The sequence below is a fragment of the Lepidochelys kempii genome, chromosome 4, assembly GCF_965140285.1.
Source record: "Lepidochelys kempii isolate rLepKem1 chromosome 4, rLepKem1.hap1, whole genome shotgun sequence".
Classification (NCBI taxonomy): Eukaryota; Metazoa; Chordata; order Testudines; family Cheloniidae; genus Lepidochelys; species Lepidochelys kempii.
Genome location: NC_136383.1, coordinates 71281788 through 71298212, shown reverse-complemented (window position 1 = coordinate 71298212; position 16425 = coordinate 71281788). Strand labels below are relative to the sequence as shown.

General features: G+C 44.7%; 1 protein-coding gene across 4 annotated transcripts in view; it reads right to left on the bottom strand.

Annotated features, from left to right (window-relative positions):
- The window catches only part of GALNTL6 (polypeptide N-acetylgalactosaminyltransferase like 6), a 935360-nt gene that overhangs the window by 14295 nt on the left and 904640 nt on the right, over positions 1-16425 (bottom strand). For 3 of the 4 annotated variants that reach the window (XR_012158633.2, XR_013635712.1, XR_013635713.1), the window contains 3 exons: positions 12298-12414; positions 9151-9989; positions 7928-8576 (listed from right to left, as the gene is read on the bottom strand). Coding sequence is in view for 1 of the 4 variants with exons in the window: in XM_073341635.2 (XP_073197736.1) it covers positions 12298-12414 (117 nt within the window). In the remaining 3 variants the exon portion in view is untranslated. Of the gene's footprint in view, positions 1-7927; positions 8577-9150; positions 9990-12297; positions 12415-16425 lie in introns of those variants that run through there. The other variant, XM_073341635.2, reaches the window with a different exon arrangement.

Sequence of the window (16425 nt, the reverse complement as noted above, 5' to 3'; positions counted from 1 at the left end):
GGTGAGGCTGACTGGCCTGTAGTTCCCAGGATCTTCCTTCTTCCCTTTTTTAAAGATTGGCACTACATTAGCCTTTTTCCAGTCATCCGGGACTTCCCCGGTTCGCCACGAGTTTTCAAAGATAATGGCCAGTGGCTCTGCAATCACAGCCGCCAATTCCTTCAGCACTCTCGGATGCAACTCGTCCGGCCCCATGGACTTGTGCATGTCCAGCTTTTCTAAATAGTCCCTAACCGCCTCTATCTCCACAGAGGGCTGGCCATCTCTTCCGCATTTTGTGATGCCCAGCGCAGCAGTCTGAGAGCTGACCTTGTTAGTGAAAACAGAGGCAAAAAAAGCATTGAGTACATTAGCTTTTTCCACATCCTCTGTCACTAGGTTGCCTCCCTCATTCAGTAAGGGGCCCACACATTCCTTGGCTTTCTTCTTGTTGCCAACATACCTGAAGAAACCCTTCTTGTTACTCTTGACATCTCTGGCTAGCTGCAGCTCCAGGTGCGATTTGGCCCTCCTGATAACATTCCTACATGCCCGAGCAATATTTTTATACTCTTCCCTGGTCATATGTCCAACCTTCCACTTCTTGTAAGCTTCTTTTTTATGTTTAAGATCCGCTAGGATTTCACCATTAAGCCAAGTTGGTCGCCTGCCATATTTACTATTCTTTCGACTCATCGGGATGGTTTGTCCCTGTAACCTCAACAGGGATTCCTTGAAATACAGCCAGCTCTCCTGGACTCCTTTCCCCTTCAAGTTAGTCCCCCAGGGGATCCTGGCCATCCGTTCCCTGAGGGAGTCGAAGTCTGCTTTCCTGAAGTCCAGGGTCCGTATCCTGCTGCTTACCTTTGTTCCCTGCGTCAGGATCCTGAACTCAACCAACTCATGGTCACTGCCTCCCAGATTCCCATCCACTTTTGCTTCCCCCACTAATTCTACCCGGTTTGTGAGCAGCAGGTCAAGAAAAGCTCACATAATCGTACATGATCTGTCACAAAAGTGCAAGAACATTGTGGGACCCAGAAGCTGAAGACCGTTGTTGACTGAGGTTTGGGGGCTCATCTGCATAGACCTGCCAACATTTAGTAGCCCTCAGCATCTGTCCCTAGGAAGAAATTCACTGACTACCAGGGAATCCAAACATGTCCCTATAAACTGTATATTTTGTACTGGAGTCAGGGTGAATAGTCCCACATTCAATTGCAGGCCCAAGTTCAGGAAAAGGCAAGTGTCCTCTGTATAGCAGAAAGCACCTCCACGTAAGACCAACTGTTGGGGTATGAAAACAGTATCATTGCCTGTCAGTGCAAGTAGGTAGCCATTACCACTATAACCTTTGAGAACACCCTCTGAGCCAAGGAAAGGCCAAACACAGGAACACTTGGTACTGAAAGTGATCCTGACCTATAATAAAATGCATATATCTTTTGTGAGATGGGTGACTTGCTCTGTGGAAGTCTTTGTCTTTGGCACAAAAGTATTTTGTGTAGAAACCTCTTCTCTTTGTGCTGAGCAGGAACAGGTTCTGTCGCTCAGCTAGAAAGGAGGGAGTTTATTTCCTGTCTTAATAAGAGCTCGTGAGGGGGTCACTGAAGAGGAATGGAGAAGGGAGATAAAGTGAATGGTGTAGACTGTTATTACTTCTAGCACAAATTTGAGGTGATATGTTCCCAAGCTGGTTGAAAATGGGAGAGAGGTCTCCAAATGGGGAGGAGGTGGGCAAATGATTGTAGCTGACAGTCAAGAGAATGGGGAGGGTTTAAATTCTTGACTATCCCATAAAAACTGATGATTAGAAGAAGCAGCAGCCTGCTGTGAACTAGTGTCAGATGGATTAGAGTATCTCTCTCTCTGGAAACTGTCTCTCTCTTTTTTGGAGGTTCCAGAGGTCTCTGAAACCCAGAGAAATGCATCGGTCAGGATCTTTGGGCTGTTTGGGATCTACTACATTTCCTTTTGTTCACAGGAGTGTAGGTACCCATTGAATCCAATGTGGCTCTAACGTCTTTTAAAGCATGGAGTGATTCATTAGTATTCTTTTTGAACAACTTCAGTCCATCAAATGGGAGATCCTCTATTGTATTCTGGGTTCCCCAGAGAGGTCCAGATAATTGCAACCATTTAATTGCCTTGTGCATCACTTCCGCAGTGGAGACAGAACAAACTGATGTATCTGCAGCATTTAAGATCCTTGAAGGGCTGTCTTGGCCAGTAACTGTCCCTCAGCAATAATAGCCTGGAATTGTTTCCTTTGGTCTGGAGGAATGTGTTAAAAAAAGAATTAAACCTCTCATAATTTGTGAAGTTGTATTTGGCTATCAACACCTGGTAACTTGCAGTGTGGAATTGTAGGGTTGCATATGAGTAGGATTTTTACCTTAGAAGGTCCAGATGCTTCTGGTTTCTCTCACACGGGTTGCACTTATGTCAGTGGTGGTTACTTCATTCATTCACCACATCAAGCACCAAAGAGTTGGTGGAAGGTAGGAGAACAGGAACTCACAGTCCTAGGAGGGAACATAATATTTTTATCGGCTCTCTTATACATAGGTGATATTAAGGTTTACCAAATTGTTTTTGCAGGTTCCAGGAGAGCCTTATTCAGAGGGCAGGTGTCTCTGGATGGAGTTGCAGAGTGGAGAATATCCAACCATTTGGGTTGTGATTCTTTGATTTGATTGAGAGGTATCTGTAGGGAGTCTGTCATCTGTTTGACAAGCTCTTGGAATTGCTGAAAAACATCATCCATAGAAAGAGAAGGATACATTACCACCTCATCAGGTGATGAGGACAAGATGGTAGTCTGAGGGGTAACTTCTTTGCCTGCCCTAGCCTCTTAATCCACAAAAGTATCCTCCTGTTGAGTGATGTGTTGGGAAGGAGAATTTTGTGCCTCTCTATCATTGTGATGGGACAAGGTTGGGGCCCTGGAGAATTATTCGTGATGACTGCCCCTGGATCCCAATATGGCCACTGAGGTCTATATGGGGGTGGTGGTGGCACCTAAGGTTGCTGCCACCAAGCAATATGTGCTCCGCTGAAGTAATCCCTGTCTCCTCCGTGGCTCTTGATACTGGCAAGCAATGGAGACTCTGGATCAGCAGTCACCGATAAGTTTATTGGGTACCTCAAATGTTGCGGTACTGCATGTAGTTGTGTAGAGCCGAGCAGACTGTACTTCTCCCTGACAGATGGTACTGAAGTTTTTGAGTGCTCTGAGGTAGCTACTGATGTAGACCGGAGCTTGGTCACATGTGGAACTGAAGAGCCTGTTACAGGAGATACAGGAAGAGTGATTATGTCCGAGAGTACGGCTCTTCTATGCTTTCTCTGCCTATCTCTTCCAGATGGGACTAGTGCCTTCTTGGAACCAGGTTTGCTGTTAGAGCTACAGGGTCTCCCTAACCCACCAGTACTGGAGGAACCCTTAGCCTCTGTTGTACTATGCCTCAAGGTGGAGGCTTGCGAGCCCATTGATTTGCTTGGAGAGCAAAGTCTTTTCAAGGACTCATTAAAAGGTGAGTTAGAGCTTCTCTTCTTTGCATATTTAGAGGAGGTCTCTGAAGCCTTCCCCTCTCTAGGGGAGTGCTGGGCCGAGGTCAGCTGCACACTAGATACTCCCGGAGACTGATGTACAAGGGGTTCTACTGACCTGGCTCCGCACCAGGTTGAACCATCATTAACAGTCACAGCTTGATTTCCTGTTTCTTTCTTGTCCTGGATTTGAGGGCTAAACAGAAGTTATATTTCAGCAGAACATGGGCCTCTCCTAAATAGTGAGCACACTTGAAGTGTCCATCGCTGAATGGGATGGCCTCATGTTAGGTGAGGTAGCGTTTAAAACACAGTGAACTGGGCATGCCCCTCTCTGGAAGGAAGGGCTCCCATGAAGTCCTCCAAATAAAAGTAATTAACTAACTAATTAACTAACTAGAACTAAATGAATCTAATCTAAAATAAATGAAACTAACTAAAATTACCAGAGGCAAAGTAGCTGACATGCACTTGCTGCAGTCACACTAAGGCACATCACAGGCAGAGACAGCTGAGAAGGAACTGAGGGCAATTTGCCTGTGCAGGGCTATATAGCCTCGGTGTGTGACATGAGGATTTCTAGGATACATGCATAGGCTGAATGGATATTGCTAATGAAAATCTCTGGTCAAAGGTGTGTGGGGCTTGCATGCACCTGAAATGGAGCACCCATAGGGACACTACCTGAAGATGAAAAATAAGTTCCTCTTCAGATGAAAATTAGTCTGCATTTATGTTGCTTTAATTTTCTTTTAGAGATGATAATCCTCATAGTATTTATACTTTGAAACATTTATTTTATTTAAGACTTTATGCTGAAAGGTGGATAAATTAATCACAACTCCGTTCCCCACAATTGAAAGAATAACTTTCGGTCACAGTGTAATCTCATCTTGAAAAGAAACCTCCAATTCGTTATTGCAAAATAAAATATAGACTGTATCATTTTAACCTTAGAATCATATTTACTTTTCACCTGAATTTTAAAAGTGATCAACCTTTCCCCTCTTCTGTTGGCCAAGTTTAATCTCTGAAAAGCTCCATCTTTATTGGTTTGGAGGATTGAAAATCTCCTAGAGTTAAAAATGTATTAACCTTTCTATCTTCCTTCACCCTGTATGGTGCTCTGCTTGTCTAGAGCTGCCCTCTGCTGATAAATGTTTGAACTACATATTTCAAATTTCAGCCAATCTATTGAAAAGCAGAGTGGAATGAATACAAATATAAACAACTCAGAGCTTGATTCTATGAGGTGCCTTCAACACCCAGGAGTCCAAGAGAGTTGAAGGTGCTCAGCACCACCCAAAGTAGCAGTCTGCCACTTGTAGGACTGACCCCTAAATTATTAAATACAAACATTAGTACTATATACTTTATTTGAATTTATGCACATTAAATATCTGCACTAGAACTTACCAGTTTTTTCTGAAGCAGTTAATCAATTACACTTATCTGTCTGCTAAAGTTAGGGCTTCAACAGTCCTTTCCCAATGAAACCATACTGTTATTTTCAAGGACATAATCTCTTGCATTGTTCCACGTAATATTCTGTTGTATGAATGCATATATGATTATGTATCACCCACACAGGAATAATTCAGATTGTCTGTGAAGCATAGATCAGTCAGTTTAAAGAGACACCATTGTTCTGATTCTATTCTTATACTGGTTTTACATTGGTTTAACTTCATTTACTTTGATGGAATTACTACTGATCATTAATGTTGGGGAGAACAGAATTAGACTCATAGTATTTTTTAAAATTAAATCTACTTATAGTCACTGTAATATTGAGAAAATCCTGCAGTCATTTATTTCCAACCATTGACTCTTCCAAAAATTCTCCCACCTTCCTATCCCCTTCCCTCCCTTTCCACACAGGAATTTAATTTCAATGGGAGTTAGGTGCCTTGGTATGTCTACACTATGAAATTAGGTCGAATTTATAGAAGTCAGTTTTGTAGAAAGCGTTTTTATACAGTCAATTGTGTGTGTCCCCACACAAATGCTCTAAGTGTATGTAGTCGGCGGAGTGTGTCCACAGTACTGAGGCAACCGTCGACTTCCGGAGCGTTGCACTGTGGGTGGCTATCCCACAGTTCCCGCAGTCTCTGCCGCCCATTTGAATTCTGGGTAGAAATCCCAATCCCCGATGGGGCTAAAACATTGTTGCGGGTGGTTCTGGATACATATCGTCAGGCCCCCCCTTCCCTCCCTCCTTCTGTGAAAGCAAGGGCAGACAATCGTTTTGCGCCTTTTTTCTTGAGTTACCTGTGCAGATGCCATACCATGGCAAGCATGGAGCCCACTCAGCTAACCATCACCGTATGTCTCCTGGGTGCTGGCAGACGCAGTACTGCATTGCTACACAGCAGCAGTTTATTACCTTTTGGCAGCAGACAGTGCAGTATGACAGGTAGCCGTCGTCGACATAGTCCTGGGTGCTCTTTTAACCGACCTCGATGAGGTCAGCGGCGCCTGAGCAAACATGGGAGTGACTCAGCCAGGTCATTTCCCTTTTAAGTTTCGTCTCATGGCGATTGAGTCCTACCAACAGTACACTGTCTTTTAATCAGCAGCTAGAAGAAGACGACGGCCAGCAGTCATACTGCACTGTCTTCTGCCGAGCACCCAGGAGATGATGATGGCTAGCGGTTGTACTGCACAGTCTGCTGCCAGCAAGATGTATAAAGATAGAGGAAATGGCTCAAAACAAGAAATAGACCAGATTTGTTTTGTATTCATTTTCTCCTCCTTCCCTCCATGAAATCAACGGCCTGCTAAACCCAGTTTTGAGTTCTGTCCTTGAGGGGGCCCAGTTTCTCACAAAGCCACCCCCTTTGTTGATTTTAATTCCCTGTAAGCCAACCCTGTAAACCATGTCGTCAGTCGCCCCCTCCCTCCGTCAGGGCACCAGCAGACAATCGTTCCGCGCCTTTTTTCTGTGCAGACGCCATATCACGGCAAGCATGGAACCTGCTCAGATCACTTTGGCAATTAGGAACACATTAAACACCACATGCATTATCCAGCAGTATATGCAGCACCAGAACCTGGTAAACCGAAACCGGGCAAGTAGGCGACATCAGCGCAGTGACGAGAGTGATGAGGACATGGACACAGACTTCTCTCAAAGCACGGGCACTGGCAATGTGGGCATCATGGTGCTAATAGGGCAGGTTCATGCTGTGGAACGCCGATTCTGGGCTCGGGAAACAAGCACAGACTGGTGGGACTGCATAGTGTTGCAGGACTGGGACGATTCCTAGTGGCTGCGAAACTTTCGCATGTGTAAGGTCACTTCATGGAACTTTCTGACTTGCTTTGCTCTGCCCGGAGGCGCAAGAATACCAAGATGAGAGCACCTCTCACAGTTGAGAAGCGAGTGGCAATAGCCCTGTGGAAGCTTGCAACGCCAGACAGCTACCGGTCAGTTGGGAATCAATTTGGAGTGGGCAAATCTACTGTGGGGGCTGCTGTGATGCAAGTAGCCCACGCAATCAAAGATCTGCAGATATCAAGGGTAGTGACCCTGGGAAATGTGCAGGTCATAGTGGATGGCTTTGCTGCAATGGGATTCCCTAACTGTGGTGGGGCAATAGACGGAACCCATATCCCTATCTTGGCACCAGAGCACCAAGCCGGCAAGTACATAAACCGCAAGGGGTACTTTTCAATAGTGCTGCAAGCACTGGTGGATCACAAGGGACGTTTCACCAATATCAACGTGGGATGGCCGGGAAAGGTACATGACGCTCGCATCTTCAGGAACTCTGGTCTGTTTCAAAAGCTGCAGGAAGGGACTTTATTCCCAGACCAGAAAATAACTGTTGGGGACGTTGAAATGCCTTTATGTATCCTTGGGGACCCAGCCTACCCCTTAATGCCATGGCTCATGAAGCCGTACACAGGCAGCCCGGACAGTAGTCAGGAGCTGTTCAACTACAGGCTGAGCAAGTGCAGAATGGTGGTAGAATGTGCATTTGGATGTTTAAAGGCACGCTGGTGCAGTTTACTGACTCGCTTAGACCTCAGCAAAACCAATATTCCCACTGTTATTACTGCTTGCTGTGCGCTCCACGATATCTGTGAGAGTAAGGGGGAGATGTTTATGGTGGGTTGGGAGGTTGAGGCAAATCGCCTGGCTGCTGGTTACGCGCAGCCAGACACCAGGGCGGTTAGAAGAGCACAGGAGGGCACGGTGCGCATCAGAGAAGCTTTGAAAACCAGTTTCATGACTGGACAGGCTACAGTGTGAAAGTTCTGTTTGTTTCTCCTTGATGAACCCCCCTGCCCTTGGTTCACTGTACTTCCCTGTAAGCTAACCACCCTCTCCTCCTCCCTTCGATCACTGCTTGCAGAGGCAATAAAGTCATTGTTGCTTCACATTCATGCATTCTTTATTCATTCATCACACAAATAGGGAGGTAACTACCAAGGTAGCCCAGGGGTGGTGGTGGAGGAGAGAAGCACCGGGAGGGGTGGTGGAGGAGGAAAGGACAAGGCCACACAGCACTTTCAAAGTTTAAAATTTTAAAACTTATTGAATGCCAGCCTTCTGTTGCTTGGGCAATCCTCTGGGGTGAATGGCTGGAGGCCCCCCCCTCACGTTCTTGGGCGTCTGGGTGAGGAGGCTATGGAACTTGGGGAGGAGGGCAGTTGGTTACATAGGGGCTGTAGCGGTGGTCTGTGCTCCTGCTGCCCTTCCTGCAGCTCAACCATATGCTGGAGCATATTAGTTTGATCCTCCAGCAGCCTCAGCATTGAATTCTGCCTCCTCTCATCACGCTGCTGCCACCTTTCAGCTTCAGCCCTCTCTTCAGCCCGCCACTTACTCTCTTCAGCCCACCACCTCTCCTCCTGGTCATTTAGTGCTTTCCTGCACTCTGAAATTGTCTGCCTCCATGCATTCGTCTGTGCTCTGTCAGTGTGGGAGCACAGCATGAGCTCAGAGAAAATTTCATCGCGAGTGCGGTTTTTTCGCCTTCTAATCTTCGCTAGCCTCTGAGAAGGAGAAGATCCTGTGATCCTTGAAACACATGCAGCTGGTGGAGAAAAAAAGGGACAGTGTTTAAAAAGACACATTTTACAGAACAATGGGTACACTCTTTCACGGTAAACCTTGCTGTTAACATTACATACATAGCACATGTGCTTTCGTTACAAGGTCGCATTTTGCCACCCCCCAGCACGTGGCTAGGCCCTCCCCCCTCCCCGTGGCTAACAGTGGGGAACATTTCTGTTCAGCCACAGGCAAACAGCCTAGCAGGAATGGGCACCTCTGAATGTCCCCTTAAAAAAAGCACCCTATTTCAACCAGGTGACCATGAATGATATCACTCTCCTGAGGATAACACAGAGAGATAAAGAACGGATGTTGTTTGAATGCCAGCAAACATACACTACAATGCTTTGTTCTACAATGATTCCCGAGTACGTGCTACTGGCCTGGGGTGGTAAAGTGTCCTACCATGGTGGATGGAATAAGGCTACCCTCCCGAGAAACCTTTTGCAAAGGCTTTGGAAGTACATCCAGGAGAGCCATGAATGCCAGGGCAAATTAATCATTAAACATGCTTGCTTTTAAACCATGTATAGTATTTTAAAAGGTACACTCACCAGAGGTCCCTTCTCCGCCTGCCGGGTCCAGGAGGCAGTCTTGGGTGGGTTCGGGGGGTACTGGCTCTAGGTCCAGGGTGAGAAACAGTTCCTGGCTGTCGGGAAAACCAGTTTCTCCACTTGCTTGCTGTGAGCTATCTACAACCTCCTCCTCATCATCATCTTCCTTGTCCCCAAAACCTGCTTCCATGTTGTCTCCATCTCCATTGAAGGAGTCAAACAACACGGCTGGAGTAGTGGTGGCTGAACCTCCTAAAATGGCATGCAGCTCATCATAGAAGCGGCATGTTTTGGGCTCTGACCCGGAGCGGCCGTTCGCCTCTCTGGTTTTCTGGTAGGCTTGCCTCAGCTCCTTAAGTTTCACACAGCACTGCTTCGGGTCCCTGTTATGGCCTCTGTCCTTCATGCCCTGGGAGATTTTGACAAAGGTTTTGGCATTTCGAAAACTGGAACATAGTTCTGATAGCACGGATTCCTCTCTCCATACAGCGATCAGATCCCGTACCTCCCGTTCGGTCCATGCTGGAGCTCTTTTGCGATTCTGGGACTCCATCATGGTCACCTCTGCTGATGAGCTCTGCATGGTCACTTGCAGCTTGCCACGCTGGCCAAACAGGAAATTGAAATTCAAAAGTTCGCGGGCCTTTTTCTGTCTACCTGGCCAGTGCATCTGAGTTGAGAATGCTGTCCAGGGCGGTCACAATGAAGCACTCTGGGATAGCTCACGGAGGCCAATACAGTCTAATTGTGTGCACAGTACCCCAAATTCGACCCAGCAAGGCCGATTTCAGCACTAATCCCCCTGTCGGGGGTGGAGTAAGGAAATCGATTTAAGAGCCCTTTAAGTAGAAAAAAAGGGCTTCATCATGTGGACGGATGCAAGGTTAAATCAATTTAACGCTGCTAAATTCGACCTCAACTCCTACTGTAGACCAGGGCTAAGTACCTCTAGGCCTAGCTGTCTTCTTAAAAGATCAGTTCCATTCTCTTTCTCCACTATTCTTTCCATAAGCACCGACTCCATGGGTGCTCTGGGGCTGCAGCACCCATGGAAAAAAAACTGTAGGTGCTCAGCACCCACCGGCAGCCCCGTGGATCAGCTCCTCCCCCTCCGCCCTCCCATTGGCAGGCCCCACTGCTCAGTTCCTCTCCCTCCCCCCCAGCACCTCCCGCCTGCCTGTGATCATCTGTTCAGTGGCATGCAGGAGGCACTGGCGGGGGGGAGGGAGAGGAGCGGAGGCAGGAAGAGGCGGGGCTGGGGTCCAACACCTCTGGAGAAATCACAAAGTTGGCACCTCTGATTCTTTCCTCCAACAAACTCTCTCCCCTGTCACCAAGTTTCTTGTGTCTTCTCCTGCACCCCCTCTAGCATCCTTGCCTGACCTCCTTTGACTCATAGATTATAAAGCCAGAACAGACCATTGTGATCATCTGGTCTGATCTCCTATATAACACAGGCCATAGGACTTCCCTGCATTCCTATTCCTATTCCTATTTGAATTAGAGCATCTGTTTTAGAAAAATATCCAATCTTAATTTAAAAAAGAATACAATAATGGAGAATCCACCACAAACCTTGGTAAATTGTTCCAATGGTTAATCCCCTCATTGTTAAAAATGTGCACCCTATTTCTGGTCAAAATTTATCTACTTCAACTTCCAGCCATTGGATTTTTTTTTTAATACCTTTGTCCGCTAGATGGAAGAGCCTTATCAAATTTCTGTTCTCCATATAAATACTTATAGACTGATTAAATCAATCCTTAACCTCCTGGCCTCACTCTCATGTCTCCACTGCTCTCAACCTTCTCTCTCTCTTCCTTGTTTGCCCCCCATTCTCAAAAAGCTGTCCCTTTACCCCAACTCATTTAAGTACCATCCCAGCACCCTTCTTTCCTTTGTTTCCAAACAGTAGGAGCAGAAGCAGCCAAAGGATAGTTGCACTGGGATGGGAGAGGACAAAATGGGGCTCTGGCCAGGCCGGCCCACCCACCCACAGAATCTCCCTGGATTCAGGACTGTGCAGGGACTATGACCCAAGTGGTGCCTCCCCTTTTTCCTTCCCCTACGCTCCTCCTCAGCATATGGCCTTGGAGAAAAATAGCACAGAGCAGCTGGCCAACCAATAATGGTAGTAGTGGAAGCAGCCAAACCAGGGATCTTTCAGTGTTCAGAGAACTTCCTACAGTTTTGACTGCACTCTCTCTCTGCCCTGTGCAGATTGGCTGTTTGCTCCAACCCTCTGCCTCCCTCCATCTCTTTACCTCATCCTTATTCCTCTTCACCTGCCCTTTACCTCTTTCTCCCCTGACCTGTCCTCCTCACCCTCTTGCCTTCCCTTTCCATTTAGCTTATCCCCTCCTAAGTAAACCCCCTAAACCCCCCCCCCCCGCAAATATTGGGAACTAACACAATGTTTGTTGCCATCACATGGTTCACCCTCCTTGTGTATTGAGACTGTAAACTCTTCAGGCAAGAGACTATCTACTAGTACAGTGCCTAGCGCAATTATTGATTGGCTCTTAGGCACTGTCCTAATAAACATGATTGATAATTAATTAATTATTTCTTTTCTTGATTGAATCCATATGGTTACTATTGGAAATACATATTTCTTCCTTCTACCCAAAATTCATTTAAAGCACAGCTGCTCAGATCATTTTCTTGGCCACTGACCTGACCCACTTGGAATCCACCATATTTGAAATCTTTTGATCTTATTTCCAGTCGTTAGGGTTATTCAGCTGAAGGGACAAGGAGACATGTCTGGTAGGCTCCTCTGCTCTTTTATAATACAGATGTGGATGTTTCATGACAAACATGTCTACTTTCAGAAATGCTGAGAGCTAAATGAATCAAGTCAACATTTTTGTGTAACTAAGCAAAAATCGGAAGCCTAAAGAACTTCTGGGCATAACTCCTCTTTCCATAAATGAAGCTAGGGGAAAACAGCAAAAAAGATGACTAGCGGAGAACCTAAGGTAATATTAAGGTTTGCTCTGTAAAAGCTATTAAGGCCAACAACAGATTTTTAAAAATTCCACACCGTGTTTAGACTTAGGAGGAGGAGAAAACCTCAGAAAAGTCTTTAGAATCTGGGGAAGAGAAGCAACAATTTTACGCTGCATTTTTATGTCATTAAAATACCTGTTCATGTGACCACGTCCGTTCTGAGCCATCCTTCACACAAACATCTAGCCTCAGCTCTGCCCCTGTGGCCCCATGTTTACTGTCCACACAGAGATTGGCTGCCACATTTCGAATCTGCAAAACCAAGCAGCAACATTTCACATTATACAGCAGGCTGCAGAATAGGACTTGTGAGGATGAGGATGTTGAGATTTGACTCTGTCTTGGTTCAGTCAGAAACTAGAGATATGGCTATAAGCACATTGCTTATGTATCATCAATGGGGCTTTGTATGTGGCAGAGAGGCTGAAGAGACTGTATCCGGGAAGTGATCTATTCCTTCCTCTGCTCCAGTATTTGAAAAATTCTGTAAAGAAATTGAGATTACGTTTTTTATTAGAATAGTTTGGGGTATAAGGACTGGAATGAAAAAGAAATCTTGGGAGGATAAAGTTTAGTTTGTTCCTCTCCTGCCAACAAAGCAAGCAAGATCAAGTTCATTCAAAGGAATCTCCTGTTTGAACCTCTATCAGAATTCAGGGTGATAGTTTTCTAAAGCTCAGACACACACAGTTCCAGTGCTTGTGGGTGTGTGTGTTGGGGGAGTGCTATCTCTTTAAGCAGAGCACTCAGGCAGCAGCTGCTGTCAGCAGCACTCACTTCTGAGCCAGCAGCAGACTGGATCCCTCTGTTCCTTGACCCCCTGCTCAGCGGTGACCGCATACATGGGTGGCAGAAAAGGGACATCCCAACATCAGCCCACCTCCCCAACCCCCACTCTGTGCAGCAGACAGGAGGCAGGCTCCTGGTCCTAAGCAGCTTGGCCAGGCGTGGCTCCATGGGAGGGAGGGAGGAGCAGCAGTGGAGCAAAGCATCAGGAGGAGGGGCATTCCTGCCCCAGAGGCATGCAACGGTGCAGGGCACCTGGGTGATGGCTCCCTTTGCCACCCCTCGGACCGGCCCTGTCCAGTGGGGGAGGGGATGGTGCAGACAAAGGGGTGCCTCCCTCCCCACCCAGCTTCTGCTGAGCCCCATCTCCAGAGGTGTGTGATTAATGCTCACTAAAAAAAAAACGCATTAATTTGTTTTGAGTTAATCACATGTGTTAACTGAGATTGACAGCCCTAACATATATATATATATATATATATATATATATATATATATATATATATAATTCTCACAGCAAAATGACTGACCAAGTATTATTATTTTATCAACTACAGCTGGTTAACAACATTGTAAAAGCATCCTGATTGGTTAATAACTTAGATTGGTTAATAATTAAATCATACAGTGTTTTAATATCATGTGCTGCAAAGAGTTTCAAGAGAGACATTAAAGAGTCACTTGTGGCTCCTGAGCCTCAGCCTGAGTATCACTAAACTAGACACTTAATTCCTCTGTTTCTCCCTCTGTAACATGGGGATGATAGTAACTATCTAGCTACCTTCAAATAGTATTCTGAGGGTTAATTAGTTATTGTTTGTACAGTGCTATATACAATTACTATTTTAGTTTCTAAGATGTCTTCAAGGGAAATAGTTGTCTAGTGTTACTGTAATGTGTGACCATATAGGGAATCTGAATTTAGGTTCTGAACACAATTGATGACTCCCCAGGCAAGCAGAAGCTAAGCAGCACATTAAGCTCTCTAAGAGGATGGAGGAAATCTCTCTCTCTCTCAGTTCCTGCAGGCAGCTCCAGGAGTAGCATTGATAGACTCTAAAGGGAGTCATATCTAACATGGAAGGATGATTCAGATCTAGACAAATAATTTGAAGGGAATAAAGAAGAAAATGGGCAGAACTCATCCCTTTAGCCCTTCTGTGATTTAAATTAGCAGAACACCTTTGAAAAGAATTTAGAGAGAATAAGATGATGCTGAAGAATCTTGATTTCTACAGGTCCCTTCTCCTCCACAAGAAGGAAGGTATTAAGGCAGATAGAATTTATGGCACCCCAGCTGGGATCAGGAGTTCTTAACAAAATGCTAGTCATTAGTCAGTCAGTCAGAATCCTGGTAACTGATATGTCTGGCTTCATCTGGTAGTAGGTAGCAATTGTGGAGAAAGGGAAATTATTCTGCAGCATATGGGAAAGGGTAGCTTAAATAATCACACAGAAATAACCACTGTAAAAGGAGTTTACAAAAACAAATAACTTCCACTTATGAAAAATGCTGCTAAAGCTAAGTGCATGGGAGACGGAGTGCATGTCAAATTTCCTTGAAATTACAATACAGAATTAGAGCCTGTTTTTCAAAGATGCTGAGCACTCATCTCTCCCATTAAAGACGAAATGTGTGTGCTGATATGTTCAGATATATATATCCATCTTCAAAAACCAACTGTGAGATTCTTGCAAACTTAGAAATGAAAACAACTTTTCCACATTTGCAGAGAATTGCGTGCACACTATTGCCTGGGCAAAATGACCTGACTTGCAACTTTGATTATTTAGCTCAAAGAATCTCAGCGCTCAATCCCTCACACAGACTGTGTAAGACTGAGCTGAAGGCTCAAGTAGTGTAAGACTGAGCTGAAGTAGTCAACCAGGTTGTCAAAACTCTGCCTTCATTTCACATGTTCTAGAAAAACACAAACTAGCAAGATCAGGGAAACATTTTAATTTCAAATTTTCAAGGTTTTAAAACTGAAGTTAAAGATCAATTTCAAATACAGTTTTGACTGTTACCTCACCAGGGCCTCATTCAGACACCTCTAATGTGATTAATTTCACTTAGTTCAAATAAAGAGTATCTGTCCTACTGGAAAACTCTTAGCTGTTTTCTTAATGTTTCGCTCTTCATGTTATATACTCAAAGCATAGTCACCAACTAAAACAGAGAGGCTATGAAACTAGTGTTAACAGTAAAATAAATACTATTTCAATGTTTCACTTTTAAAGCCTTATGGTATTAGTAGGGCTTTCATATTTTTGTCTGGTGAGGGAATTTTCTTATCCTGTTCTACATTTAAGGGATAGATTCAATCTATCATATACTGTTCTGGAGAGAGTTTTCATTTTTAAAGTTTCCTTTAGCTCACTTCCTATCTGCCCAGTTCTCTCTGTTTCCCCTCTCCTCTTTCTACTAATGAAATACTCTTCAGCATTTGTTTCTCTGTTCTCTGCATTGTTGTATGTGTCTGTCCCAGTGCCATATCTCATCCTTTCTTTGCCTCAATCTACTCTTCCAGTCAGAGAGCATTGTTTTATTTGGGGTGGAGAGAAGGGTTTGATGATAAAAGCATTTAAATCGGGCTCATACTCCTGCTTTGTGGTACTTCTATGCGGCCTTTGCCATTGTTAGAAACTGAATGGAGCCGTTCAAACTGCTGTCAGAACGACAGGGAATATTCTACAGAGAATCAGCACCATGCTGCTTGCAAATCCTACAATATTCTTTTGTATAACAGGGCAAGGAAAGCAGGAAGTCTCAGACAGTGTGTGGCTTGTTGTTGTTTTTTCTTGATTAAGGAAGCGTGCATCTGAGACCCCCATTTCCAATAACAGGCTAATATGCATTTCTAAGTTATTGGACTTTGAGTTAAAACTACTGAAAAAGGCAAGTCTAAATTTTCAAGAAGTTTTCCTCATTTGTACATATGCAATTATTGAGCAGCCTTCTAAGACACAGGGGCAGATTCTGATAGTCATATGTACAAAAGATAGAATGGTTACATGCAAAGCGCATTTGTTCACTCCCAGTTTCTGTTACCTGTACACACACAGCTGAGTATGCTAAAAAAAAAAAAAAAAAGCACTCAAGGGTTTTTTATAAATATCTCTACCCAAGAGATTTGGTGGAAAGTGTAATTGTAATTCCTCCCACTGATAAAAGAAATAGGGAAATACTTTAATTAAACATTCAAAACTCTAGATTGTAAAATTGAATATTCTAATATTTGATAAATAACCCAATACTAGTTCGTAGTTGAGTTGGCAGTTCTGGGCAAAAATGCAGACAGAAAAGTGAATGCCTGATTGAGGCCCCTTTAGAAATCTGGCCCTTAACATCCTCCATGGTAGAATTTGATGTAGTGGGAAACAATGTTGTCATTCAGAAAACACTGCAAACTTTGTATTTATGCCTTAATGTGCATCAAGATTCTGAACACCATCACACTGCATGCTGAGACACAA